The sequence below is a fragment of the Dromiciops gliroides genome, chromosome 1 (assembly GCF_019393635.1).
Source record: "Dromiciops gliroides isolate mDroGli1 chromosome 1, mDroGli1.pri, whole genome shotgun sequence".
Classification (NCBI taxonomy): domain Eukaryota; kingdom Metazoa; phylum Chordata; class Mammalia; order Microbiotheria; family Microbiotheriidae; genus Dromiciops; species Dromiciops gliroides.
In genome coordinates this window covers 649,497,162-649,524,361 of record NC_057861.1, presented here as the reverse complement: position 1 = coordinate 649,524,361, position 27,200 = coordinate 649,497,162, and the positions used below count along the sequence as shown (strand labels likewise).

Below are 27,200 nucleotides of genomic sequence, written 5' to 3'. Positions count from 1 at the left end.
TTATTATTCAAATAACATACAAATGCACCATGCAAGGTAAAGCTCTGATATTTGTGTGGGAGATAATAATAATAGTTGAATAGCATGGATGTATGATTGTCAGTGATATAACACATATGTGAACTACTAAACATCTGTTTCACCAGGTAGGTAAAGTTAAAGAACAGCTTTTAGAGATGGACCCTGCTTTGGAGGCAGCTTGTAAGGCAAGGAGCCCTTGTTGCAAATAGTGATTGACTTAGGTAATACCAACTGCAATTGCAAATTATAGAAGAGTTTCACATGAAGCCCTAGTGTGGCAAAAATGGCTAAAAATCATTGTAGTCACAATCATCAACATAAGTGCCATCATCTCATGTGAGATATGTGAGACTTAAGGCTATATTCAAGCTAGAATCACAGTAGGAAAAACAAATTAATAACCACATTCATTAAGCTCCTGTTTATACTTTTCAATGAGCTTTAAGCATGTGTGTCTATTATTATTAGCCAAAGGTCTTCTGCCTTCCAGCCATTAACTTCTGTTAGTAAATTGTGACATCTTAATAGTGTTATGGACATTCATACTCAGCCGACACCATAACTCAGTTGATATTTTTGTATACTCAAACCCAGAAATGTAGCCCAGAAGGTTCTTGAATTCCACAACACATGGTCATCCTTCACAATGTCATTATGTCGTAGCTATGTAATCTCACTGGTGCAGTAACAAGATATTATTCAAATAAGGAAATATATAAAATGTTTAACAATAATATTTATATAGCATTTCCAATAGGACTTTACATATGACATCTCATTTGAGCCTCACAACAACTCTGTGAGGTAGGTAATAAAAGCACTGTTTCTACATTTTATCAGTGAAGATATTGAGAATGAAAGAGTTTTTCACTTGTTTATGGGCACATAAGTTTCAGATGAAGGAAAAACCCAGGCTTTTAGCTAGCTCTAAGTTTAGCACTCATTCCATTTCATTATCTTCTAGAGAGGCTAGAGTCTAAAGACCCTCAAGGGTGATCTATTACAATTTCCTTAATTTATAAACTGAACACAAATTCACGAGTTTTTCAGTGGCTCTTCAATTGTTCATGATGGGCTCAATAATCATATACCTATGTAAGACAGGGGTGAAAAAATATTATTGACTTAAGTGACCATTTGAAACAAGTGAGGTTAAGGACTTACGTGATGTAGAAAACTGAAATATTATACACTTTTATCTCTTCTTCATACCATGGACTGACTAGGATTTGACAATTTTTCATATTCTTCTGCATAACGTTGATATTGATCACCGAGAAGAGGTTGATTGGATTCATCTTTGTTTCTTCTGGCCCGGATAAAACAAGTGGTGACAACAAAGACAATTGCCACCAGTATTAGGGCAGCCACTACTGTGATAGTAATGATCTCAGTAACATTGAAAGGTCGACCTACTCAGAAAGAAAATGGGAATAAATAAGTGGTAATGGCTAATACAAGTGAATCTAGCAAATTTCAAATTCTAAAAACAGAGTATGTTCTAGTATCTCTTCTATTACACAACAATTTATATTATAATTGCCTCTCCCCCAAGAATAGAAGGAAATTAAAATATCAACTAAGAAAACAAACAATTTAAAGGTAAGAATGAGTCCATAATATTTTTTCTAGAGTGAAAATGGTCTACACCAGTTATAAAATCATGAACAAGTTACTTAATTTCTTTAAGTCTCAGCTTCCTTATTCATAAAATGGATATAATGATCCCTGTAGTATTTAACTACCATAGTTGCAGAGATTAACTAAGATAATGTATGTAGCATGCTTTGAAAACCCTAAAGTGCTCTCTATATATATATCCTCATCTTCATCCTCATCCTCATTGTCATTTTTACTACTACTACTACTACTACTACTACTACTACTACTACTACTACTACTACTACTACAACTACTACTACTACTTACTTGGCCACTGAACTTCATAACCATATCCCAGATTGTCTGGTGCAGTAACAAACATTTCAGTATTGGTAACTGGAGGCCAGAATGGCACCATATTGTATTGTCTGTTGTGTCCAATAGGAGCATTTTCCAATGGAAATATTGATATATCTAAAAATGTCAAGGAAAATAGGTTATGAGATATAATTAAGTTAATGTGAATAATATTAATTTTCCTCCTAAAATAATTGAAATATTTAGTGAGAACTTTCAAATACCCTGTAGTATTTCACTGTGGATAAGGAAATTTTTTTTAAAGTTTCACTACAAGATAACTGGGAATAACATGAAAGAATTACTATACAAATAATCTTAATGTAGCACTAACATGTCACCCCCAAAGGAAAGAAAATTGAATTAGAACAGAATGAATATTTTCCATGTAAATCAACATCAATTGTGTTATTTTTAAACACTGGAAACTAATTTGAATATAAATTTACTAAACTTTATTTCAAAGCTCTAGAAAGACAGGTTTGTAGTTTGTAGAAGCACTATTTGTCATTTAAATGAGAAAACAAATGTACCTACAGGAAAAGGTTTGTCCTTGACTATGAATATTTATTATTTGACATTTTCATCTTAACTTTTGAGTGGTGAGCTGTCGGTGTCAATAACAAAATTTATTCAGTGGGGAATAGGCTTTGTCAACCTGAGACAGTCTGAATTTTCAACTTACATCCTCCAAATTCATTGGTTTCCAAGAAGTTCTTACCCTAGCAATATAAAACCATTGTGACAAACCAGAATTCCTATGGGATACCATCAGTAATGCTATGGAAATTCTGCTATCATTCCAATGAGTCCTCATGTGTTCTCTGGGGAAATATCTTCTTGTTCTGGCTTTGATTTGCTACAAATATCCCCTTCTGTGGGTTGCTATGCATCCAGAAATGACACAATACTACCCAATACTTTAAAGAATATATCCAGACACATCAGAAAATATGGAAGGGGAAGTCTAGGAAGTTGCATTTAGAGATGAAAATAAGGAAACCTGCAATTGAGTCTTCTAGATTCTACCTCTTCAAAATCTTTCTCATCCATCTCTCCTCACACAACCAGTGTCCTAGCTTACATCTGCATCATCTTTCATGTGCAATAATCTCACTATTATAATTGCTCCTTCGCATCTTTCTTTTCTCCAATCCATCCTCTATGTACCTAGAAAATTGTTATTGTTTAGTCATGTCTGACTCTTTGTGACCTGTGAACCACAGCATACCAATGCTGTCCATGGTTTGTTTGTTTGTTTGTTTTTTGGCAAAACTACTTCCAAGGGAAATAGAGGTTAAGTGACTTAGCTAAAGTCACATATAGCTAGTAAGTGTCTGAGGCCTTATTTGAACTCTGATCTTCACTGAGTTAAGTGAGTCAGTGGATAGGGTGCTGGACCTAAAGTCAAGAACACCTGAATTCAAATCTGGCCAAAGACCCTTATTCTCTGTGTGACCTTGGGCAAATCACTTAACCTCTTTTTGTCTTAATCCACTGAAGAAGGAAATGACAAACCACTTCAGTATCTTTGCCAAGAAAACCCCATGGAAGCTATTGATGTTCTATGGTATATGGAATCACAGAGTGGGAGAAAATTGAATGAATGAACAACATCTACTATACCATTTTGGCACCTAGGTGGTACAGTAGAGAGAGTGCTGGACTTAGAGTCAGGAAGATCTGAGTTCAAACTTGACCTCAGATACTTACTAGCTCCGTGACCCTGGGCAAGTCACTTAAGCCTGTTTGCCTCAGTTTCTTTATCTGTAAAATGAGGTGGAGAAGGAAATGGCAAACCACTTTAGTATCTTTTCCAAGAAAACCCCAATAGTCTATGAAGAGTCAGATATGACTGAAAAAATGACTAAATAACAACAAAGTCTTCCTGACTATGGATAAAAAAAAAACATTCATTGAGCCATCTAGCTGCCTCTACCTAGAAAATAAATAGTCCTAAATCATAGGTCTGACCACGTCACAATACTGCCCCAAAATTTTCAGTGGCATCCTATTATCTCCCAGATACAAGAAAAATTCAGAATAACAAATTTGCAGAGTGGATAGGGACTTCAGAAGCCATCTAAGCAAAGCTGTACATGAACAAGAATTCCTTCTACTATATACTCAACCAGTAACAACCAGCCTTTGCTTAAAGACTTCTAGTGAAGGGGACATTTAGCCTGACATTTATTTTTTAAAGAATTAACTGTTTTACATTCTTTTTTCTTTGTTTTTTTTTTCAGGGCAATGAGGGTTAAGTGACTTGCCCAGGGTCACAGAACTAGTAAGTGTCAAGTGTCTGAAGTCGAATTTGAACTCAGGTCATCCTGAATCCAGGGCTGGTGCTTTATCCACTGTGCCACCTAGCTGCCCCAAGTTAACTGTTTTTATAAAAGAATCCCCAAACAAAACCCCCAATCTGAATGCACACAAGTAACTAACTCTAATGTACAGGTGGATGTTAGCCATCTCTGACCAGAGATGTTTAAGGAGAAGAATGTATTAAGAAAACTGAGCAGTTTACAACACATATCATTTTGACAGAAGCTCTGATTTAGGAAATTCTCCCCAATACCCAACCCCCCAGCTTAATGGAATAAAATATAAGAAAAATCACAAATACTAAGAATATAGGACTTCATTTTTACGTCATTAATGGAAGAAGGGGCACATGTATATACATTTAGGGGAGAGGGAATTAGCTATTCTGGACTGAAGCCCAGCATGAAGTTGTATGACTGAGTTATAAACTCTAAAAAGAGAGGATTTCAATGGAAACATCATTATATCTTTCAATATAGTAACACAGATGATATAAAAATGAAGGGACTTTGTGTGTGTATATGGGTGTAAATGAAGGGACTGAAACTTGCAGAAACCCAGAAGTGCAAGTTAATCACCCTCCTTATAAAACTCACAGTTATGAACTTAACCATTGTATAAAGCATTAATATCTACCTCTTTGGCTCTGAACTAGAAACTCCCTGTCTTTTTTAAATGGACAGATGCTATATTCTGCAAGGGGCATGAGCAGCTCAGACCCAAACCCTAAAAGCACCTCCTTTGTTGAGGGAGCCTTTTTCAGCCTGCTTTTTTTTTTTTTTTTTGCAGGGCAATGGGGTCAGCCTGACATTTAAAGACTCTATATCCCAAATCTTCCCCAGCCTAACCTTTCATATTTATTTAATTCCATTGTCCTTCATTCACTCTATATTCTGGCCAAGATGCAATTGTAGGTTCTCAACAAACTTAATATACCAACTTCAATCTCCAGCACTTTGCAGAGTCTTTCTCTCATGCTTGGAAAGGAAGCCTTCCTCCCTTCTGTCTCTTAGATTCCCTAACTTACCTTCAAGTCTCAGCTCAGCTGCCTCCTTCTTCTAGAAATCTTTCCAGATTCCTCATCTATTATTTGGACATTACTTTGTATTTACTTATCTGTGTGTTCAATCATTTTGAAGTCATGTTCGATTCTACACTTATCTGCATCTATGTTATTTTACCCTAGTAAAATGTAAACTGCTCGAGGGTAAGGACAGTTTTATGATTTTTGTTTCCTCAGTATCTAGCACAGGGTCCTGCACATGGGAGTTTAATACATATTTATTTGTTGATTTAAGTTGCCATATTTTAAATGAAAAGAGATATTTTCAATCTGTTCAAGCATGTTACAAAACTGATGTTATATGCATGACCAACAATAGTATTTTTTGTCTTTTAAAGAGAAATATTCTATGCCATCTTGTAATTCACTGATTGTGGCATTACCTATGACTGTATTATGTATGGTCATCCATGTTGTTGTTGTTGTTCAGTCATATTCTACTTTTTGTGACCCCATTAGAGGTTTTCTTGGCAAAGATACTAGAGTGGTTTGCCATTTACTTTCCCAGCCCATTTTATAGACAAGGAATTGGGGCAAACAGGGTTATGTGATTTGCCTAGGGTCACATAGCTAGTAAGTTTCTGAGGACAGATTTGAGCTCACTCCAGACCCAGTACTCTATCAGTTGTGCTACTTAGTTGCCCCCAGAGTGGGAACTATTAGCAGTGAATATTTCTGTTTATAATTCTTTAATCGTTGGAGTAAGTCATTTAATTATTTAGGTAATTGTTTTAATTTCTCATTTTCCCTTAACTAGTTTTTATATGTTTAGCTTGAATACTTTCATTTTGGTTTTTCCTTTCTGAAATGAGACAAAACTTCCTTCCTTTCTTCCTTCCTTCCTTCCTTCCTTCCTTCCTTCCTTCCTTCCTTCCTTCCTTCCTTCCTTCCTTCCTTCCTTCCTTCCATCCTTTCTTTCTTTCTTTCTTTCTTTCTTTCTTTCTTTCTTTCTTTCTTTCTTTCTTTCTTTCTTTCTTTCTTTCTTTCTTTCTTTCTTTCTTTCTTTCTTCTCATGAGAAGTAGAAAGCATTTTACATTTTGAAAGCACCTTTATCTATTAGCTTTCCCAAATATCATTAAATGTCTTCTTATTTGGTTGTAGAAGAGTAAAGCTTCTTAAGCTGTGGGTTTCAACTCATATAGGGTCATGTAACTGAATGTGGAGCTTGCAAAAAATTTGGCAGTAAATGTTTAACTGTATACCTATTTTATATACCTATATACCTGAGGTTGTGTAAAAATTTCTTGGGCAAAAAAGGTGTTTTGAATGGAAAAAAAGTTTAAGAATCCCCACACTAGAGCTGCTAATTCACTGGACTTTTGGATATAGTGAACTGAGAATTGAACATGCCAAAGCACTGTCAATATTTTCTGAAAAATAAACCAAAATATTTCATTATTGGTAACTGCAAACTGGAATATGATGATCTTTACAAGCTAAAAGTGTAAAGTCTTAGGTTCAAAATCAACCTCACAAGTAAAAAATAAGAGAGGTGTGGCTAGAAAAAAAAAGTCTGCGAGATGTAATAGGCTGCAAACTTGATATGTCACCATATGACATGACAGCTAAGAAGATTGATGTTGAGAGCTTAGGTGGTGTTAGGAAAGGCATAACTTCCAGGAATTAAGAAGTGATCATTTCAAGCTACTTGTCAGACCACATCTGGATTTGGGTATTTAGTTCTGGGTATCACATTTTATGAGAAACATTGATAAGTTGGAAAGTGTCCAGAGGAGGTCAACGAAAATTCTAAAGGATCTTAAGTTCATACCATCTGAGGATTGATTGAAGGAAAGGTGATGATTTAGAGTGGATAAGAGAAGACTTAGGAGGGGCATGCTAGTTTTCTGAAGTGTCTGAAATGGTGTCCTGCAGAAAGGAGATAGATTTTTTTTTTGTTCTTGGCCTGAGAGGGAAGAATTAGAAGCAATGGGCAAATAATTCAAAGAATCAGATTTAGGCTAAATTGAAAGGAAAACATCCTTACAATCAGAGCTATTGAGTAGTGGAATAGGCTGCTCGGGGAAATGGTGGGTTTCCTGCCTTCACTTACTGGAGCACTTCAGATAAAGGGTAGGTGATCATTGATCATGTTTATCAATCATGGGTTAGACTAGATGGCTTATGATGTTCCTTCTAATATGGAGGTTCTGATACTGTTAATTATATTCAAAAGAATTATATAAATGAATGTTTGCTTATCTATGACACCAGAGGTTGGATTTCTCTGTTTGACCTTCGGTTTCATCATCTGTTAAAAAAAAAGGGAGAAGTAATATGATTTGCACTTGCCTCACAGTTTTGCAAGTGGGAAAGAGATATTTTAAATATTTTACAACTCCATAAATATGAATTGGTTTCATTGTCATCTTTTGATAATTCCTAAAGTCCATGTTAGCTATAAAAATTCTATTATTCTCTGATTTTGTTTTATCTTCCATGGTCCTAGCAAAAAAAAAATTCTGCTTAAATATTTTTCTTCCATAAATATTAAACAAAGAAAAGGAAAAAAAATCCTCTACTTTGACATCTATTTTCTTTTAAGAAATATTTCTTCATTCCCTAAGTTTATTTAGCTATTCATTTATTCATGGACATATCATCTCTCATCCTGTCTGAAAGTGTGCTGGCTACTCATTTTCCAGTCCATCCTGACTGGCAAGGAAGCTTTGGCCTACTCTACTTTCTGACCTGGGCTATTTTGCTCTTCCTCAAGCAATCTGTTATCCTGTCTTCCCAATCTATTCCCAGAGGCTCAGCTTAACCACATTGATGCTAAACAGTGCAAATGTTTGATGAATTTGTTGTTGTTCAGCCATGTCTGACTCTTTCTGACCCTTTTTTGGGGTTTTCTTGACAAAGATACCAGAGTGGATTGCCTTTCTTTTCCTTCTCCAGGTTCTTTCATAAATGAGGAAACTGAGGCAAACAGGGTTAAGCAAGTTGCGCAGGTTCACATAACTAGTAAGTGTTTGAGGCCGGATTTGAACTCAGTCCTTCCTGACTCCAGGCCCAGCACTCTATTCACTGTACCACCTGTTTGTGCAGCTGAATTTATAACCCACTTCAACTAGAACTCCTAAGTTCAGAAGTTCTGGCCTCTTCAGTGTCCCCAGTAGGGACTACAATCATGGGCTGCTATGACCATCTACAAATATTTTCCCAAGGTCCACTTTTGGGTACATGGAATATTTAGGAAAAACTATAAATATATTTGTTTCTAATGATACTGTTATACTTTGAACATTTTATCATATATGTTAATGATACTTTGAATTTAGAGGCAGTGAGGTTGTGCTTTGGAAAGTATGCTAGACCTGGAGTCAGGAAGACCTTAGTTTAAAGTTCAAACTCAACCTCTGATACTTATTAGCTGCGTCACCATGAGTAAGTCACTTAACCTCTCCCTTCCTCTGTTTCATCATCTGTAAAATGGGGAATAATAACCTAATTGTTGTGAAGATAATATGAGATAATGTTTATAAAACATTTTGCAAAATTTCAAGTGCTATATATAAATGTGGGCTATTGTTGATACGATTGCATAGACTTTGCAATTATTTTCTACCATTTTCATTTGTGCATTTTATGAAATATCCTTTTTTTGTTAAGATAGAAACTATAGAAGAAGAAAGGAAAGGACTAATGAAAATTAACTTTCATATGTGTACATTGTGAGATAGAGGCATAAGGAGATCAAAGGAACCTCGTGGATCATAAATTATGAAATGATAGAACCAGAAGAAAGTATAGAGATTATCTAGTATAGCCCATTTACTATACAGATGAGAAAACTTTGGGAAGGTAGAACATTTCTAACCCTTGAATCATTTATGCCTTCTTAACCAGTGGAATCAATTTCACTTAATTGGAAAGTCATTTGAGACTACTAGATAGAAAGGGCAAAGTGAACTAGATTAATAAGAAATCTAAAATATTCCACCTCAAATAGATTTAAAAGTTATATTACACTATAGGGCAGGAAAATTAAGGATTCACATTGTTTCATTTTTAAGAAGACAACAAGTGATATAAAACAGCACAGTATATTAGGACACTATCTAATTCTGTTTCAGTCTCTGAGGCCTCTGTGCAGGTTTGAGTAGTCATTCTTCAAATTCAGTTATGGCAGAATTAATCTCTTTTAGGGAGTTGGAGGAGGGAAAAGACTAGAGGAAGTGAGGGTAATTTTTCATGGAAATCATAGTTATCTTGGGTATGACTTGCATCATCCTAGTATGCTTTGCAACAGCTGTCAAATTATATTAACTATCCTGAACACATTTGATGCTTGTTCTTTCTAAGTGGTTTTCAATGTTGTGGAAATGACTTGAAATTATGACGAGCCCACCCTAATGTTACAGGGTACTTTATGTGTGTCAGATCCTTAGTTTAGTGATAATGACTCCATCAGAATACTTCACTTTGCTGAGCCTGCAAAAACCATAAGCAGAAACATCTTACCAGGATTATATCTCCTCAACCATTCATCAAAAACTGCATCTGTGAAAGTGTGTAGAAGGACAAAAATAGGATCATTGGGAGACAAATGGGTCTGTCCTCCTGTTCCATTCAAAAACAGATGAGCCAAATTATGAAGGCTTCGAACTGCAGGGTCATATTTCCCTGTAGGATCACTGTAACCTAGATGCAAAAAATAAGAATGGACAGGCTGATGACCATTATAATTTTTTAAAAAAGGAAGCAATTATATTTGCAAACTCATCAGATTGCTTCATTTACATATATAATCAGATTGTTTCTTAGGAACCTATGGTCGATCATCGCCCTGTAACACATATGCTATTTTTAGGCCTATATTAAGAAATTTTGAATATAGACTTGAGGCCATTTTGCTAGCTTTGTTCTCTCTTTTAATTGACATTAGTAAGCAGTAACGCACACACTTTTTAAAATTTTTATTTAGTATTTTATTTTCTCCCAATTACACACATGCTTTTTAGAAAAGAGCACTGTGAATCTGCACACACTGTATCTATCAATTTAGTCTCTATGCACTGATTTTCAGATGATGTAGTGCAGTAGGAAGAGCATTAGATTTGGAATCCAGGAACTTGGATATAAATCCTAGATCTTTTCCTTATCATCTTTGTGAGCTTGGGCAAGCTGTTTTGCTTATCGCGGTCTCAGTTTCCTCATTTGTAAAATGAGGGAACTAGATTAGATCAGGTTTCACAAACTATGACCTCCTGGCCAAAACTAGCCCTCCTTTGCCTGCCACCTGCTTTCCTGTGGCCCAGTGAACTAGGAATGGGTTTTACATTTTAAAATGCTTTAGCTGTTTAAATATGTAAAAAATATTCTTAACGTGAAGGCCATATAAAAACAGGGGTCAGGGGTGGGTGGACTTGGCCCTCAGCCTGCAGTTTGCTGACTCCCCTGGATTTGATGATGCCTAAAATCTCTTCTAGACTTAAATCTGGGGGTAGTATTATTATTCATTAAATTGATTCCCAAATCTGTCACTTTATTTGGTTTTTCAAACAAGATGATTAAAAGGAGAACACTAACAGGAATGTGGGATTCCCAGATTAAAAAAAAATCACCATTTAGGACATCAGGCAAAATATTTAGAGTACTCTAGACTAAAACAATAGACTTTCCATATATGAGGAAATAAAGGAAGTGGAAATCTTCAAATTCAACTGAAAATTGCTGACACAATTCTGAGGGATACTACCCAGTCTATCATATATACCCATCCGAATGCACCAGCTGTTATTTCAGCTTCCTACCTTATTCCTGACAAACGACTGTCAGCACATTTATATTTAGAAACCTACCTTATGGTGTGGGGAAGCTACAATTTCTCAGAGAAGCTACCCCGCCATCTCTGCACTAGTCCTAACCATCTGGAAATCTTAGTCTCAAAATGTTTATCAAATTTTGCTAATTGCCACTGTATCCATGTTGTGTTTTTGATACTGAAATTTTCTAGGGATGTGCCTCATTGAAGCATGGATCACTTTGTGCTTTCTTCCTTCAGTGTTCTTAAGCATCTTATTATTAGGGTTTATCCAGTTTTGTACAACACATTCAGTGGATTAATTTGAAACTGATCATGCCTAATGGACTACTCATGCCACACAAAATCCCAGGCTAATAACATTGGTCACTTGCTATTAAACAAGAAAAAAATTAACATAATAATTTCTCTTCCTTCCTCCCTCCCTCCCTCCCTTCCTTTCTTCCTTCTTTCCTCCCTCCTTCCCTCCCTCCCTCCCTCCCTTCCTCCCTTCCTCCCTCCCTCCCTCCCTTCCTTCCTTCCTTCCTTCCTTCCTTCCTTCCTTCCTTCCTTCCTTCCTTCCTTCCTTCCTTCCTTCCTTCCTTCCTTCTTTCCTCTCTCCCTCCCTTTCTCTCCACCCCTTCTTTCTTTAATTTTGTTTTTGATGATTAGGTAGGAATTAGGGAGAAAGGGAAGGAAAATATGTATTTTTCCCTCTTATCGCTAATTGAAATTTTAGAAGTTATCCTCACTAGCCTATTCTTTCCCACCACCAGCCTACCATCATTATTCTTTTATAAATTAAGCATAAATAAGTAGAAACTAGTACATTTTTTTTTCAGAAGAGTTACAGCTTGTACTCTGTACATGCCCATTTTAGCCATGATATAGCTATTATTCATTAAATCTATTCCTGATTCTTTCTGCCTAATTACTTATTAAAATAAACTAAAAAAGAGTTGAAACCTGTCTAGATGTGGGGGGGGTGGGCGGGGAAGTGGGGCAGGAAATCAGACAGGAATGTGGAATTCTCACATCTTTAATTTGGTTCTCTGAATGTAATAGAAAATAGATTTTACCTCTACTTTGGAATCCTGTAATATTATCTAAGGCCTTTGCTTTTAAGATTGTTAGAAGAAGTTCTACAGCTTGAGGTCTCCAACTAGAAAGTCCTTTCTCAGAAAACAATGGTGACTAATTGATAAAAAGCCACAAGATCAAGTTGATTTTTAAAATTATCATACCTGAACTAGAATATTTTTATTTCATTGTTAGAGAATTGAACTAGAACAAATTTTTTAACCTGCCTTCCATATATTTATTTAAAAATATTTTGATAACTATATTTCACTACACTTTGTTTCTTTTATAATCATATGTGTTTAATGTTATGCATTTTTTTAAAAATCATTTTTCTGATAAGGGATTCATAGATTTCACCAGGGTGCAATGTACATAAAAAAAGCACAACTGACTTTATATGCTGTCTAAAGACTCCTTCTAATTCCTTTGAAGCAGAAGGGGTCCAAATCCTTCATTTTGTTTACTTGCCTTCCACTGTGTTTCGGAAACTGTTTGTTGAATTGGAATAAAAGGGAGGAGTATCAAATAAACCAACTTCCAAGCACTGAGCGACATCCTGTGGTGCAGGGAGACGTTGCACCATGGGCCTTGCTACATTTCCAGCTGGGTTTCTTCGAATAGGTCCTCCTTCTGTGTCTGAGAATGATTGAAAGAAAGGAGATATTTTACAGCTAGTTAACCCTGTCATGGTTCTGAAAAAATCACAAATGCACTATATCAACAACAGTAGGCAGTTTCCTTGAGACAGAAGAGAAAAGAATAGAAGTATTAAGGTGAGAGGGAACCAAGGTTAGTGGAGTAGATGGGAGATGGAAAATTAAGTCCTCCTTTCCCCACAAACAAGCAAACAAACAAACCAGATGGAAAGCAAGCACATACATTCTCATGCTTACCTCTCAAGAATGTATTAAAATTAAACTATTGCTTAGTCCCCATGAATGTTTTGAAAAGAACATTGATTGGGTAGTTTGAGTTTATTGAGGACATGGGAGGACATGGATGAACTAAGTCAAAGTGAAGTAAAGAGAACCAGAAAAAGAGATAAATAATGACTACAACAATGTAAGTTGAAGGAGGAATAACCAAACAATAAAGACTGAGTATTATGACATCTTTCTCTTTCTCCTCCTCTTCTTCTTCCTATTTATCATTACTAAGTTCTCCCCACCACCACCACCAAAAAAAAGACATATGAAGAGTTTCTTCCCCAACTTCTTTGTAGAGATGGGAAACTATGTATGCAAAACATTACATGTAATATTAAACATTTTTCATTGAGCTGGTTTATTTTGCTGAACAGTTTTTCCCCTTTCTATTGTACTCTTTGTTTTAATAGATGTGACTTTGGGAGGGAGAGAAAACAGGAGTGATGTCAAAACAAAAGATACAATTAAAAATTTATTTTTCAACAAAGAATATTAATTGGACAGCTTGAAATTACTGACTAAATAAAACTCCACCTCAAAGCCAGGTTTCAGTTTTCATGTTTAAAATAGAGTCTTTTGAAAGGCATAATTGTTATGGTCATTTGTTATTTATTTCATAAAAATAACATTTAACAAAATATAAAAGAAATTTAAAAAAAAGAAACACAGCATTGATATGGTGGAAACAATACTTGATATGGAATAAGGAGACTCAACTGTGTCAGCCAGTGAGCATTTGATCAAAGATTTAGGGAGGGAAAGGATTTCTGAGGTCATCTTATCCAATCCTGGATTTCACAGATATGAGGCTAAGGCCTAAGAGAGTGAAAATGCTCAATGTCACCTAGCTACTAAGTGGAAAAGGCAAGATCCCCAGCTCAGGTTCTCTGACTATATGCAGAGCTCTTCCCGCTGACCTATGTCACTTAATTTCACTAAATCTCAATTGTTCTTGATTTAAAATGAAAATAAACATCCTCGAACTATTTGCATCACTGGATTGTTGTAAAGAAAGTTCTTTTTAAACCTGTAAGTGCTATAGAAAGGTGATTCATTCTATTTCTTCCAGTATTATTTACTCTAAATAGAAGATTGAATATTATCCCAAGCACCTACAAGGATTCAAACAAATGAACTGGAAAGTTGAATTTAAAAGAGCCAGGGCCTGAAAATCTCCACTAAAAAGCTATGACTTCAAAGAAAATAAAGACTTTACATATGTTAGTGACAATGATTAGTGAATAATAGCCAGATGTGGAATCTGGAAGACCCTTATTTCAAATCCCCTAGATTTTGGATTAGCTGTGTGACTGTGAGCAAATCATTTAAGCTCTCAGGGTCTCAGGCAGGCAACTGTGTCAAAGTACATATTACAAAAGATTTGCTAATCTTTTTTTTTTTGGAGGAAGTTCCACATTTATTTGCTCCTCACAATGAGAGAGAGAGAGAGAGAGAGAGAGAGAGAGAGAGAGAGAGAGAGAGAGAGAGAGAGAGAGAGAGAGAGAGTCAGGAGACACAGACACTGATAAAGAAAGAGACAGAGGAAGACATACAGAAAGAGAGAGAAAAGAGAGAGAGAGATCGAGAAAGAGTGTACGTAAGGAAAGGGGAGAGAAGAGAGGTAAAGAGAAGGGAAAGGGAATGAGACAGTCAGATTGAAGCAGAGAGAGATTATGTCACATTCATAATATTCCCGCCCCCGAACTCCTGAGGAAGCATATTTTAACTAAGGGTTATAGCTGTATAAATCATAAGACTAACTATTTTAGCAAATACTTTTGAACTGTTTGACTATTCCCCCCCAATGCCACTCCCAACCACCTCTAGCTCATTACCTATGTAATCCAACATTGTAAAATACCTTCCCATGGATTTCGCTGTTTCTATTTTCTATTTCTATGATGTATAGGGTGAACATTTTATTTTTTAATCCCTGAATTTCTTTTCCTTCCATAAACTTATATCAAAGAAAAAAAAAACAAAAAGATTCTTTAAAAATATGGTGACACTGAGATTAATGATTCTAGTCTGATTTATTATACTGATTAAAGTCAGTTTGTCAAAAAAAGTACGTCATTGAGAGATCAGCCATTGCAATTGTTCTTCAGTAAAATATTCAAAAAACAATGCCTTCGGGGCAGCTAGGTAGCGCAGTGGGTAGAGCACTGGCCTTGGATTCAGGAGGACCTGAGTTTAAATCCGGCCTCAGACACTTAACACTTACTAGCTGTGTGACCCTGGGCAAGTCACTTAACCCCAACTGCCTCACAAAAAAAAAACCAAACCAAACCAAACCAAACCAAACCAAAACAAAACAAAAACAATGCCTTCTATGTCAGGGCAAACCACCCTTAGTAGTGTTGTCATCTGTCTCTCTGTTTATCTATCTATCTATCTATCTATCTATCTATCTATCTATCTATCTATCATCTATCTATCTTCATCATTATCATCATCATTTTTGCTCTATCTAATATTTGTACTTATTTATCATTCAGGAAAAACCTATCAAGGTGGTGATTATGTGTTGTTGGTACAATGTTTTTCTTTGTCTAAATCTCTCTTTTCCCCCTAAATACTTGTACATTGCAAATTATGAGTAGATCCTTATAATTAGGCAACAATGCAATGGGAGAGCAAAGAATTAGAAGTACAAAAAATGAGTTTCTGGATTTGACTTTAGTCCTTACCAATCATAAAACTTGGAAAACTTACTTACATTTTTAAAATCTCCAGTTGTTTCTGGGAGTTGTGAGAATTTACTTTGGTAATGAATGTGAAATTACTGTGAAAATTATAAAGTACTAGAAAAAATATATATTTCATGTATTATTGATTTACAAGAAAAAAAGGTATGGTTCAACTATAGAGTAAAGCAATGGCCTCCCTCCCTCCCTTCTATTTTTCTTCCTTCCTTCCTTTCTTCCTCCCTTCTTTCTTGCTTTTTCTCCCTCCCTTCCTTCTTTTCGTCCTTCCTTCTTTGCTTCCCTACTTATGTCCCTCCCTTTCTCTTTCTTCTCTAATTTCACTCATCTTCTTATATTTTCCCAGCATGATATCATCATGATGTTTAAGAGGCATTAGGAGAGTACTCAAACAAAATCATAGTTATATAGAGAGATATAAAAAGTCATGGGGCTTAAAGGACCCTTGAGAAACTTTCTATTTCTGTCTCTTGCTTTGAGGCAGAGCCATTCCAAACCAACTCCCCAGATGAAAATATAATTTATTATTATTATTGTTGTTGTTGTTGTTGATGTTATTTTTGTTGTTGTCATTGTTATTATTATTAGGAGAAACAACACAAAACATCTTCTACAGAAGGCGATTTCACACATTGCTACTCTTGATGCTACTATATACAGCAGATAGAACCCTAAGCTTGGAGTCAAAAAGACTTGAGTTCAAATCCACCCTCAGGTACTTTCTAGCTGCATAACCCTTAGCAAGTCACTTAACACCAGCTTCCTTATCTGTAAAATGGAAGTAATAATAGTTCCTACCTACCAAGGTGGTTCTGAGGATCAAATAAATTTGTATTTTAGCACCGTGCTTGGCATATGGTAGGTGCTATATAAATGTTAGCTAATATTATTACTACCTCTTTTATATCTATTCAAAGCAAGACCTCTTATGCTGCTGGCTAGAAAATTCTCACTTCTATTTATCCTTAATTTCTTTAGTTGAATTTGAATCCCTTATGCTCTCTAATAGAAGATGATAGTCACTTCCCTTTTATGACCTTAGTCTCTTCATCTGTAAAATGATGGATGGGATTGAGTTAAGGTGATATGTAAGACCTCTTCAAGGCCTATGTCCTGTGATTCCTATGATCTATAAAAGGAAGAAGTGTCCTATATGATATCTAAGTTCTTTTTCAGCTCTGAAATTATGTGACTCTAGAGAGTAGCTGTTAGTGAAGCGCTTAATACCTAAAATGAAATAAATGTAGTTCTTTCTCTTTTCTCTCTTACATGTCTTCTAATACCTTAAGCATCTTGGCATCTTCCACTGAAAATTTTTTGACTTTTAAGAGCCCCAAAAAAGGTATGATTATGGTAGGAAGACTCTGATCATCCCTGAGTATAAAGAGAGGATTAATTCATAGCTATCAATTTTTTAAAAATGCATGTAGAAATTAATGCTTAATTGAATAGATTTCTGGCCCAAATAGAAATATCAAACATCTGAAAAGTATGAAAAGTCTATATTCTCTGTATCACCTAAGAGAGCTGTTGAGTGATTTTTCAGAGTGGTAAAATTATAATGAAATATAGGGGGGCAAATAATCAGAAGATTATTAGATGATTTAAATTTTGGGGGGGCAGAGCAACCAACAAGGAAACTAGCAAAGAGTAGAGTTTAGGCTTTGCAGCAACAGAAGGAATGCCCACACCAGAATCATAGCTAGTCAGGGTAGTCAATTCACAACATTAGTTGGGGGTAGGACATTACCTTTAATTCCTTTCTTACTTATTTCCTATATTTGCAACAGTTGAGGTTGACCCAACACACCAGAATTTAGAGGATGAACTCCTTTAGCAGAGTAGAAGCCACTGTGGTGACACTTTATCCCCTGCAATACAACTGAATGTGTCTTAATGATTTGTATTATTTTTTATGAAAGATAGTTTGTCCTAATGGATAGAACTTGTCCTTGAAATGAGGAAAATCTGGATATAACTCTGGCCTCAAGACACATTGGCTGTGTGACCTTGGGCAATTCATAAGTTGCAGAAAACAGGACAACCTGCATTGGCAGACACAGTTTCCTCATCTGGGAGTTCCCTATAATAATTAAATCAGAGGTCTACACCATATCCCTGTTATTTTTACTTTGAATCACAAAATTAATTGTTATGCTACTTGCTTCATGCACCAAAAGTACTAGCACCTACTTTGTCTGTATCAGTAGCTCTTTAGAGTATTGATGGACATATTCAATCTTACCACTTTTCAGGTAATTTGTTTAGTGTCTTTGCCTATTAAAGAATTCAGGGTCCTTGAAAGAAATTGGAACTTACTGTTACAAATGGTTCCCAGAGTATCATAATCTTGCACAGATTCACATAAGACTCGCCATTGTGAAAAGACAGAATTCGGACTTATCAGAGAAAAATCAAAGTTGCTTCTTGAGCCCATCAAGTCATCTGTGCAGATATCACAGGTGTTTCCTCCAGTAGCAAAATTCCAGTATGGAAGGGCAAAAGTGGGGTCCTGCAACATCTCCTAAAACACAGAAATGCTATTACTGTTCTCTAATAAAATCATTTACAGGTCAAATTTCCCTTTTTGCTAAAATCATTCTCAGATAGAAATTTAGATAATTAGCTCTCTGTTCACCTCGGTTTTTCACAGTGTATTGGTAGTGCATAGACAGGATCAATCCATGTAAATGAACCCCTACACCAATAATAGAAAGAGTGACTTAGGCACTAAGAAAATAAAGCCCATTATATAAAATGATACATGTCAAATCATTTGAAAGCATCTTTAAATGCATGAAGAATTTGGTCTGCAAATTTTACTTTGCTTTTAGCAGCAATTGTCAATGACACCTTTTCTGCCTAGAAGTATATATTTCCTTCTATTGTTTACTCTATCAATGAAGTAAAAGAACACAAGCATCTGTCTGAAGCAGATGTGGAAGACTAACAAGATGGGAATAAAAGGTGCAGTGAAACTCCACCTAATGGTGTTAATTGGTTGCTTGAAAACACAGCTTTAGGCAAAACAGTATTCAACAGTTAAATGAAATGGCAACTTTTCAGTCAACAACTCTTCATTCAGTTAACAAGTGCTAAACAGCTACTAGGTACCAAGCATTGTGTTGACAGAAGGAGACATTTATCAAATACATAGTCTATACCCTTTCCTGTAGCTTATGGTCTTATGGGGAATAAGACAGAAACACAGATCACAATAATATACAATATTGCTGGATAAGTACTTTATAGAGGTGGAAAGCCAAGTACAAGGTGAAGGCTAAGGCAGAAGGTCTTTACCACCTGGGGCAATTAAGTATGGCTTTCTAGAGAAGGTGGTGCTTGATTCCAGTTTATAGGAAGCTAGAAATTCACAGATTAAAAAGAGCATTGCAAACACAGGGAACAGCAAGAAGGAAGGTATGGCTGAGCAACAATGTTGTATATTCGGTACATTAATATGGTAGTGCACAGAGTATGAGGAATCTAGAAATTTGAGATGAAACTGGGAAAATAGGATAATGCCAGATTATGAATACCCTTGAATTCTGGACAAAGAAGTTTGAAATTTACTCTTCAGGTATTTTTTAATCACAAATGATTATTATTATTATTTTTTATCACGAGTGACATGACTAGTTTTATGGGTAAGAAAGCTTACTCTGGTATTGGTAGGGATTGTAGGATGGATTAATAGGAGAAGAAAGTGGAGTAAAAATCACTGTTAAGAGTCTTGGGTTTTGTACCAAGAGTGTTAACAAAGGCCTAAATTAGGGTACTAGCAGTGGAAGTAAGAGATAGATGTGACAAGTGATGTAATGGTAGAAGAGACACTCATAACTGGCTGGATAGGAAAAGTCATGAAAACAGAAGTATCAAAGATAATCCCAAAGCTGCAAGCAATGTTATAAATGAGGGGCAGCTAGGTGGTACAGTGGATAGAGTACCAGCCCTGGAGTCAGGAGGACCTGAGTTCAAATCCGGCCTCAGACACTTAACACTTACTAGCTGTGTGATGCTGGGCAAGTCACTTAACCCCAATTGCCACACACACACACACACACACACACACACACACACACACACACACACAAAACAAACAATGTTATAAATGAAAGCTATGACCCTACAATCAGAATTAGGACTCTAGCAATTTAATATGTCTTTTCAGAGACATGAGACTATAATAGGATTTGATTAGAAGAGGGAAGATTTTAAGACCCATACAGGCATGGAGACCTGACATACCAAGTTATCTCAGAGACTCTTGAGATTTGCTGTTGGATGTCTTAACCGAGTAGAGGAACAAATGAAGGTCAGCATGGCCAGATGGCAAGAAACAAAGAAATCAATGATATTGGGGACATATTAGGAGAAGGTTGAGAAAACTGGCAGACTCTTTCTTCTCCTAGGATTCCCTAATCCCTTAATTTCTAATTTAAGATGTAGCTAGAGATGACAACTCTCTAATTAGGATATGGTTTCTCAAAAAAGCAGATAGATCTATAGTTAGAGCTATTCTTTTTCAGTTTGGCGATATATAATTCATCATCCCAGAGGAAAAGAACAACAAAAAAGCACCGAGCCCAAGTGAATGTGGGAAAGGGAAGATCAAGGTCATTCATTAGAGTTGGAGCTGGTGTTTGGATTCCAGAACTGACATTTAGTATCCCTAAAATAAAGATCTGACCATGTTACTCCCATGTGGAAAAGGCTTCAGTTGACTTTTAACATAGCCTTTTCTCAGTCCCTATTTCTAGAATTGTACTCTCTTCATTATTTGTTTCTGCTAGGATAAAATACAATTTTTCTAAGCCTGCATTAAAATTCTTTCCATATTCTGACTCTCACCATCCTTTCTATACTGTTTTCCTTTTATATATTCTATACTCTGATCAAACTGGACTCCTATTTTTCTATGAGCTTTTCATTCTATCTTCCATTGTCATACTTTCTATGCCTGGAATGTACTCCCTATTCATCTGCCCTTTTGAGAATTCCTAGCTGCTTTCAAGGCATAGCTAAGGTGCTACCTCCTACACAAAACCTTTTCTCATCCTCCAGTTCTTAGTGTACTGTCCTTTCTTAAATGATCTTGTATTAATTGATTGGCACATGTTTTACAGTCACCCTCTGAAAATCTCCAGAGGCCAGTCTAATTTTTATCTTTGTATCCTATTTGTCTAGCACTCTGCCTTGAACATTGTAGATGCCTTATTTATATATATATATATATATATATATATATATATATATATATATATATATATATATGTATATATAAACTAAATTGAATTCCAGAGTTCTTTAACTATGTGGATCAACTAACTTGAGGTGCTATACAACATCTTTGTACTGACTACCACTGCTGCCAAGAGAAATCCTTTTGTTCAATTCAATCCAGTTCATTTAATTGAGAAGCATTTAATAGTTACCTACTTGATGAGAAAAATGGTGCAACTTTCTGTAACATTTAACAGCCCAAGTGAAACATAAAGACTCAAACTGGGTGACAGGGATAAATTTGGATGGTTTCTGGGGACTCTTTAAAGGACATTTTAGTAGGGAAGAAGGTGTTAGGTAAGTGCTTGGTTATAATGTATGTCAATTACATGGATAAGAAAATTTTATATACCTCTATAGAGTAAGAATTTGGTCAATTTCTTTCTGTCTGTTTTCTTTAGTTCTGTGGTCTGGTTTTTCTTAGTATCACCCTCATTTTTTAAAAGAGGTTCATGAACTCATGTTTAATTTAAAGAATTCCAGATAGCTTGATCATTTATTTTACTTATGAATTCTAATTTTTTTTGTACGTTGGGAAATTGCATTTAGTCTCTCTCTTTTTTAAAAGTTTAAGTGTTGTTTTATTTTCCTTTTCTTCCCTCTCTCTCCTTTTAGTAAATTGCTGCTATGCCTGGCACAAGAAGCCCCTTCAGATCAGTCTTCTAAGAGATTTGGATGGCCAAAGAGATATAAAATATTATTTTTTTCTAATTTTTGGCCACAGTGGGACTCAGATTTCTCACTTTTAAACCATTATGTTTGCCCTCAAAATTATAACAGCCTTTTAAGTAATCATCAAGAGTACATTTTGTGGCTTTGTAATTAACATTCTGAAGTACCAGCATCTTCATGTGGCATTTCCACAGCATGGTATGTAGGATTTAATTGACCAGATTTGCAGGGCAGTTGGTTTTCTAGAATGCTAGTCATGGTGGTTGGAGTTTAGATAGACAAAATTGAAGCTTTTACATCTTTTCCAGCTGCCCTTTCATTATGATGTGCCCAGGAGAAAATAACTTGAGGGCACAGGGATGTGCACCCAATTACAGATGACAGATTTATCTACTCATAATCCTCTAAATGTCTTACTTGTAATCAGAGCTATAAAATATGAAGCCCAAAGTATCAGCTGAGATCATTTAATCATCCTGGAACTGCACAGAGAATATTTCATGGGGCTATCTTTAGCTCTGTGATTTAATGAATTGGATATCCCCTCTTCTATCATCCTTTTTGAGTGCAAACAAAACAATGGGAAAAATTTGTCACACCTACTTTAAAAATAATAAATCATATTCTGAAAATGCCTTCAAAATGGTTTTAAGATATAAAGGTTTTTAGAAAGTCTTTTCTTGTACAATGTCATTTTCACCACTTAAACAGCATGTACTTGGTGCCTTTCCTAGTTCACCTTTGCTATTTTTGGAATTGATTTTATGCTCTCTAGTACTTGTTACAAGTGATAGTGCAGTATGAATAGCATGAGGACGCTCACTTCAATAACAGATTCAAAGCATTTTTATCTTACCCTCGATAGTAATCAGCAAATCACTTTGCTCAAGCTACAAGCCATCAGATAGATAGGCATGTTAAGGATTTACCACATAGAGAAAAAGGCACTTCAATGAAAAATGAGATCAGAACAACTGTAATGTTTTAAACAGATTTCCACTTTAGACTCAGATGGGAAGAGGTTTGGTAATGTGAATGTAGATGAAAATAGCACAGTATAGAGAGAATGGTACCTGTGCCAGGTTACAGTAGTTGTTCTTTAGCACAATAATATGATCTAACATATTTATGGGTTTTGGGGGTGTGGGGACAGCAAGGTAGTGAGGTAGATAGAGCACTGGGTTAGGAATCAGGAAGACTTATCTTTGTGAGTTCAAGTTTGGACTCAAATTCCTAGCTGTGTGACTCTGGGAAAGTCACTTAACCCTGTTTGCCTCAGTTTCCTCATCTGTAAAATGAGTTGGAGAAGGAAATGGCAAACCATTTTAGTATCTTTGCCAAAGCAACAACAGGAACAACAACAACAGAAATGGGGTCACAAAGAGTTGGACACAACTGGACAACACTTCGATTTGATACATTGATAAAGTATCAGGGACCCATGAAAGCTGAGAACTTTTGGAGGGTAATTTTCACACTTTGACATAGGAAAAAAAGAGTCTGAATGGGACAAGCTTTCAGCATGCACTATATGAATTCAAAACGGGTCAACAAGATTAAGTCAGGTAATTAAAAAGATGTTATAGTTTTTATAAAGCCTGAACTCACTCCTATAAGTGGCTCTTATGACATGGAAAGGTACGGAGACCTGATATTTCTCCCTCTAAGACAGTTTATGAAGCATAAAGACAAATTAAGTGACTGGACTGAACATCGCTAAATAACCAGTTAGAGTCAAGAGCAGAATGAGAAATGGGAATTGCTACTTCCCAGCCCTATCTCCAGCACCTAGAATTGAGTCAGTTCTCCAGAAGCAATTTACTTTCAAACAAAAATTCTTAAAAGCTAACCCATTCCCCAAGCTCACCTGCATGTCTTTCTCCAACTGTAGTAGGTGGTACCTATGCCAGGTGAGAAATGCTGGGCCTTCATGAGAAAAATCCACAGCCCCAAAGCTCTCCTGCCCTTCCCCAAGGAAAGTCTTTTTGACTGAGTAATAGTGGGACCACACGAAGTAGTTATAAATGGAAATATTCTCAAACTGTGGGGTATTGCCATCTGTACCCAGTAGTTCTTCTGATCTCCTGGTGGCTATGACCAAATTGGGATGAATAGTGCGCTTTGCCGTGTCAAGGGCACTGATGAAACGATCTCTTTCCTCTTTACTCAGGTCTAGAAGGTTTCTCCTAACTTGAAAAATATAAGAATTAAACATGAATCAATACTAGGAGACAATACACAACAGAGACAAGATAAAGAATTGTGGTTCTTTGAAGACTAGAACTCAGATAAACTTTTTAGCAGCTTAAATGTAATGCAGAAATGGAAGAATTCCTAAAAATCATCTTGTCTGATGCCCTCGTTTTACATATTGAAAAATGGAGACTGTTAGATGAGAAATAACTTTCCCAAGGTTCCTGTAGCAAATAGCAGATGTGGGATTTGAACCCAACTCCTCTGCTGCTAAATCCAGTGCTCTCAATTCAATAATAGGTCAAACCAGTCTACACCAAAGACTTCCAGTTGTCTTTTGTCCACATTATTCTCTGTTTTCTCTTATTTTAAAGGAGCTATAAGGTTAGGGATATGGAAGGGAATAAGCATTTACATAGTAACAGCTATGTGCCAGGCACTGTGCTAGATGCTTTAAATGGGGTGAATTGAATGAAGTGGTGACTTGTTTGTTTTTGGGACAGGTTTACTGGAAGCAACCCCCAACTACCCTATCACAAGCAAAATACACATGAGAGATTCCAGAACACTAAAGTCACATAAGAGAATCAGATGTGCATAAATTAGCATGAGTAGAGGTATAGTCAACATTCTTTACATACTATAGTAGAGAGTCTTTTATGAAAAGAGCACTACAAAAAAGAATATACTTTGAAATTGAAGGTTCTGTGGAATTTATTGTAACATATAAAGTAAAAAAATTCCAGTGAGCTTGAATTACTCTTTCTGATGGATAATGGTATGTGATAAAAACCAGCTGAAAGTAGGAACATCTCTCTCTCTCTCTCTCTCTCTCTCTCTCTCTCTCTCTCTCTCTCTCTCTTTCTCTTTCTGTATGTACATGTATGTATGCATGTACATATACATACAAATATACATACATGCATACATATATACATATAGAGTGAGGTAGGGAGGAGAGCCTCTATGTTTGAAGATTTTTGACTGACAAATTAATTACTGCAATAAAGTGAGGGTACTCAGTAAATAGTGGAAAGAGCTTTGGAGTTGGTATCAAGGAGACATGGTTTTCAATTCCCACTCTGATGGTTATTGATTAGTTGACTCACCCTGGACAAGTCATTTCATTTGTCTCAACTGAATGTTTCTTCATTTATAAAAGAAGGATAATGTTTGCCCTACTTATCTCACTGGGTAGTTATGAAGTTCTTTGGAAAACCATCTAGAAATAGGGTCATTATAAATTTGAAATCTAACTCTAAGAAATCCATTATTGCTAAATACTTTCTGTAATTGGATGGCTGTTGGTCATGGTGTTTTAAGGTTGCAAAGTTCAATAGCATCCTTATAAGTCTGGGGAATAGTACTTCTTCCAGGCATCCCAGCTCCTGTCATATTTCCTTCTTGCTTTACCATGATGCTTTAGCAACAGTGTAAGGTTTCTAAGAGGAGACAAGAGGGTCATTAATTCTTGGTTGGGTCATGATCTTTCCTTGAGATGGCAGATTTTGTGTTTATATGATAGCTGTCTCTTGACCCAGACCTCTCACAATGTCCTAACCTGTCATTGTGTTTGGTTGTTTGGAGAAAGGGGCAGGTCCACATTGGTCAAAATATGTTAGTCTTGGTTTTTGATATGGCTTTATTCTAATTATCTGCTATTCATCCAAAATAGAGAGGATGAATGTGAGCAATAATTTGTCTTTTTGTTTTTAATGTTAACTACCATGAGATGCAGTGAAGTATCCATTAAAATTATGCTGATTAGTATTCTGATAGAAATATCAATATAATTCCATTTTCACTATAATAATTTCATTTAGTTCAAAGTTGGAAGAAACTTGAGTCTTGTGATACAGCTCCCTTAATTATAGGTTAGGAGACTGAGGTCTAAGATTTTGAAGTGAATTGTCAATGACCATATACATAATAAGCAGCAGAGATGGGATTCTGTCCTAGGTTCACAGACTCAAAATTTAATGTTTTCCCCCCTATAACATAGTGATTCTGTCCATTGTTCTGCTTGTAAGTTCTATTTTCATTTATTTTTATCACCATTTACTCAATTATTGTTTTTCTTGGAGTCACAGGACTTGGGTTTGAATCTCAGCTATTCTACTTACTCCCTATGTGACCTTTAGGCAAGTCATTTAACCTCTATAGGCCTCAGTTTCCTCATCTACAAAATGATAGAAATGGTCTAGATAACCTTTAAGGTCCCTTCCAACTCTATATTCTTATTTATTTGATATTTTTTTCTCAGTTTCACTCCCTGATTTTCTAATCTGAGTCTGCTTATTTCTACTAAACGTTTTCCTTTTTCAAAGAATTTATTTCTAGTAGGGCAGCTAGGTGGTGCAGTGGATAAAGTGCAGGTCCTGGATTCAGGAGTACCTGAGTTCAAATCCAGCCTCAGACACTTGACACTTACTAGCTGTGTGACCCTGGATAAGTCACTTAACCCTCCTTGTCCCTGTAAAAAAAAAAAGGAAAAGGAAAAGGAAAAAAGAGAAAGAATTTATTTCTAGTGTTGTGTAGCATTTTTTGTTTAACATTCTCCTACTTAAGACTCATTCCCCTTTTGCACAACTGTTGCCTTAGTCCTTATACAGTGTTTTCATCCTTTTTCATAGTATTTACCTGTAAGGACCCTTTGGTCACATGCTGATCCTCTCCATCCAGGTTTGCAAGTCCCACAGTTGTATCCTGAGAAATTACCATTGCAGCGGCAGGTTCTGTTGAAGAACCTGGTGGGCCAGGCTTCACGATCATCTCTACCATCATGTGGGTACTGGGGCCCATGGGGCCGGGAATCAGCAACAACTGCATCACACCTGCCCCGTCCAGTGGATAAGCCACAGCTGTCTGTCCCAGGCTCGGATCCTGGATTCAGGTCAGGACAACATTCACCACTTCTCAATGCATCCAGGGTAGCACATTCCCGTGGGAACTGTGCATCACCCTGGTGAAGGAGCATCAGTGGCCAGAACAGCCAAAAGAGGTAGCCACTCATTGCCATTCTAGTTTAGTCAAGAAACTGGAAAATTCTGCTCAAGTCCTTCAGGAATGTAACCCCAAATCTCTTCCCTTCTTTTCTCCTCTGATGGAGCTCAAGTACATGAATAAAATTAAGCAGGGGGGAAAAGAGAGAGAGAGAAAATAAAATATGATAATATGCACTTAAACCAGGTTTTTATCATGTGTCATTACCCATTCCACCATC

The 27,200-nt window shown here is 36.1% G+C and overlaps 1 protein-coding gene across 1 annotated transcript; it reads right to left on the bottom strand.

Moving 5' to 3' along the window:
* Positions 1-26,996, bottom strand: TYRP1 (tyrosinase related protein 1). The gene is made up of 7 exons (XM_043976452.1): positions 26,618-26,996; positions 23,652-23,974; positions 18,149-18,353; positions 12,667-12,834; positions 9,834-10,013; positions 1,951-2,097; positions 1-1,433 (listed from the first exon to the last, which is right to left on the bottom strand). The coding sequence occupies exons 1-7, from the start codon at positions 26,994-26,996 to the stop codon at positions 1,228-1,230; spliced, it is 1,608 nt and encodes a 535-aa protein (XP_043832387.1). The 3' UTR covers positions 1-1,227.
* Positions 26,997-27,200: the final 204 nt, after the last annotated feature.

Excerpts from the sequence above, each read along its gene's own strand:
- TYRP1 (XM_043976452.1), bottom strand. The coding sequence starts at position 26,996 with ATGGCAATGAGTGGCTACCTCTTTTGGCTGTTCTGGCCACTGATGCTC. Across the intron at positions 2,098-9,833 it reads GTTGAGGAGATATAATCCTG|ATATATCAATATTTCCATTG; the intron begins GTAAGATGTTTC and ends TGACATTTTTAG. Across the intron at positions 1,434-1,950 it reads TTATGAAGTTCAGTGGCCAA|GTCGACCTTTCAATGTTACT; the intron begins GTAAGTAGTAGT and ends CTTTCTGAGTAG.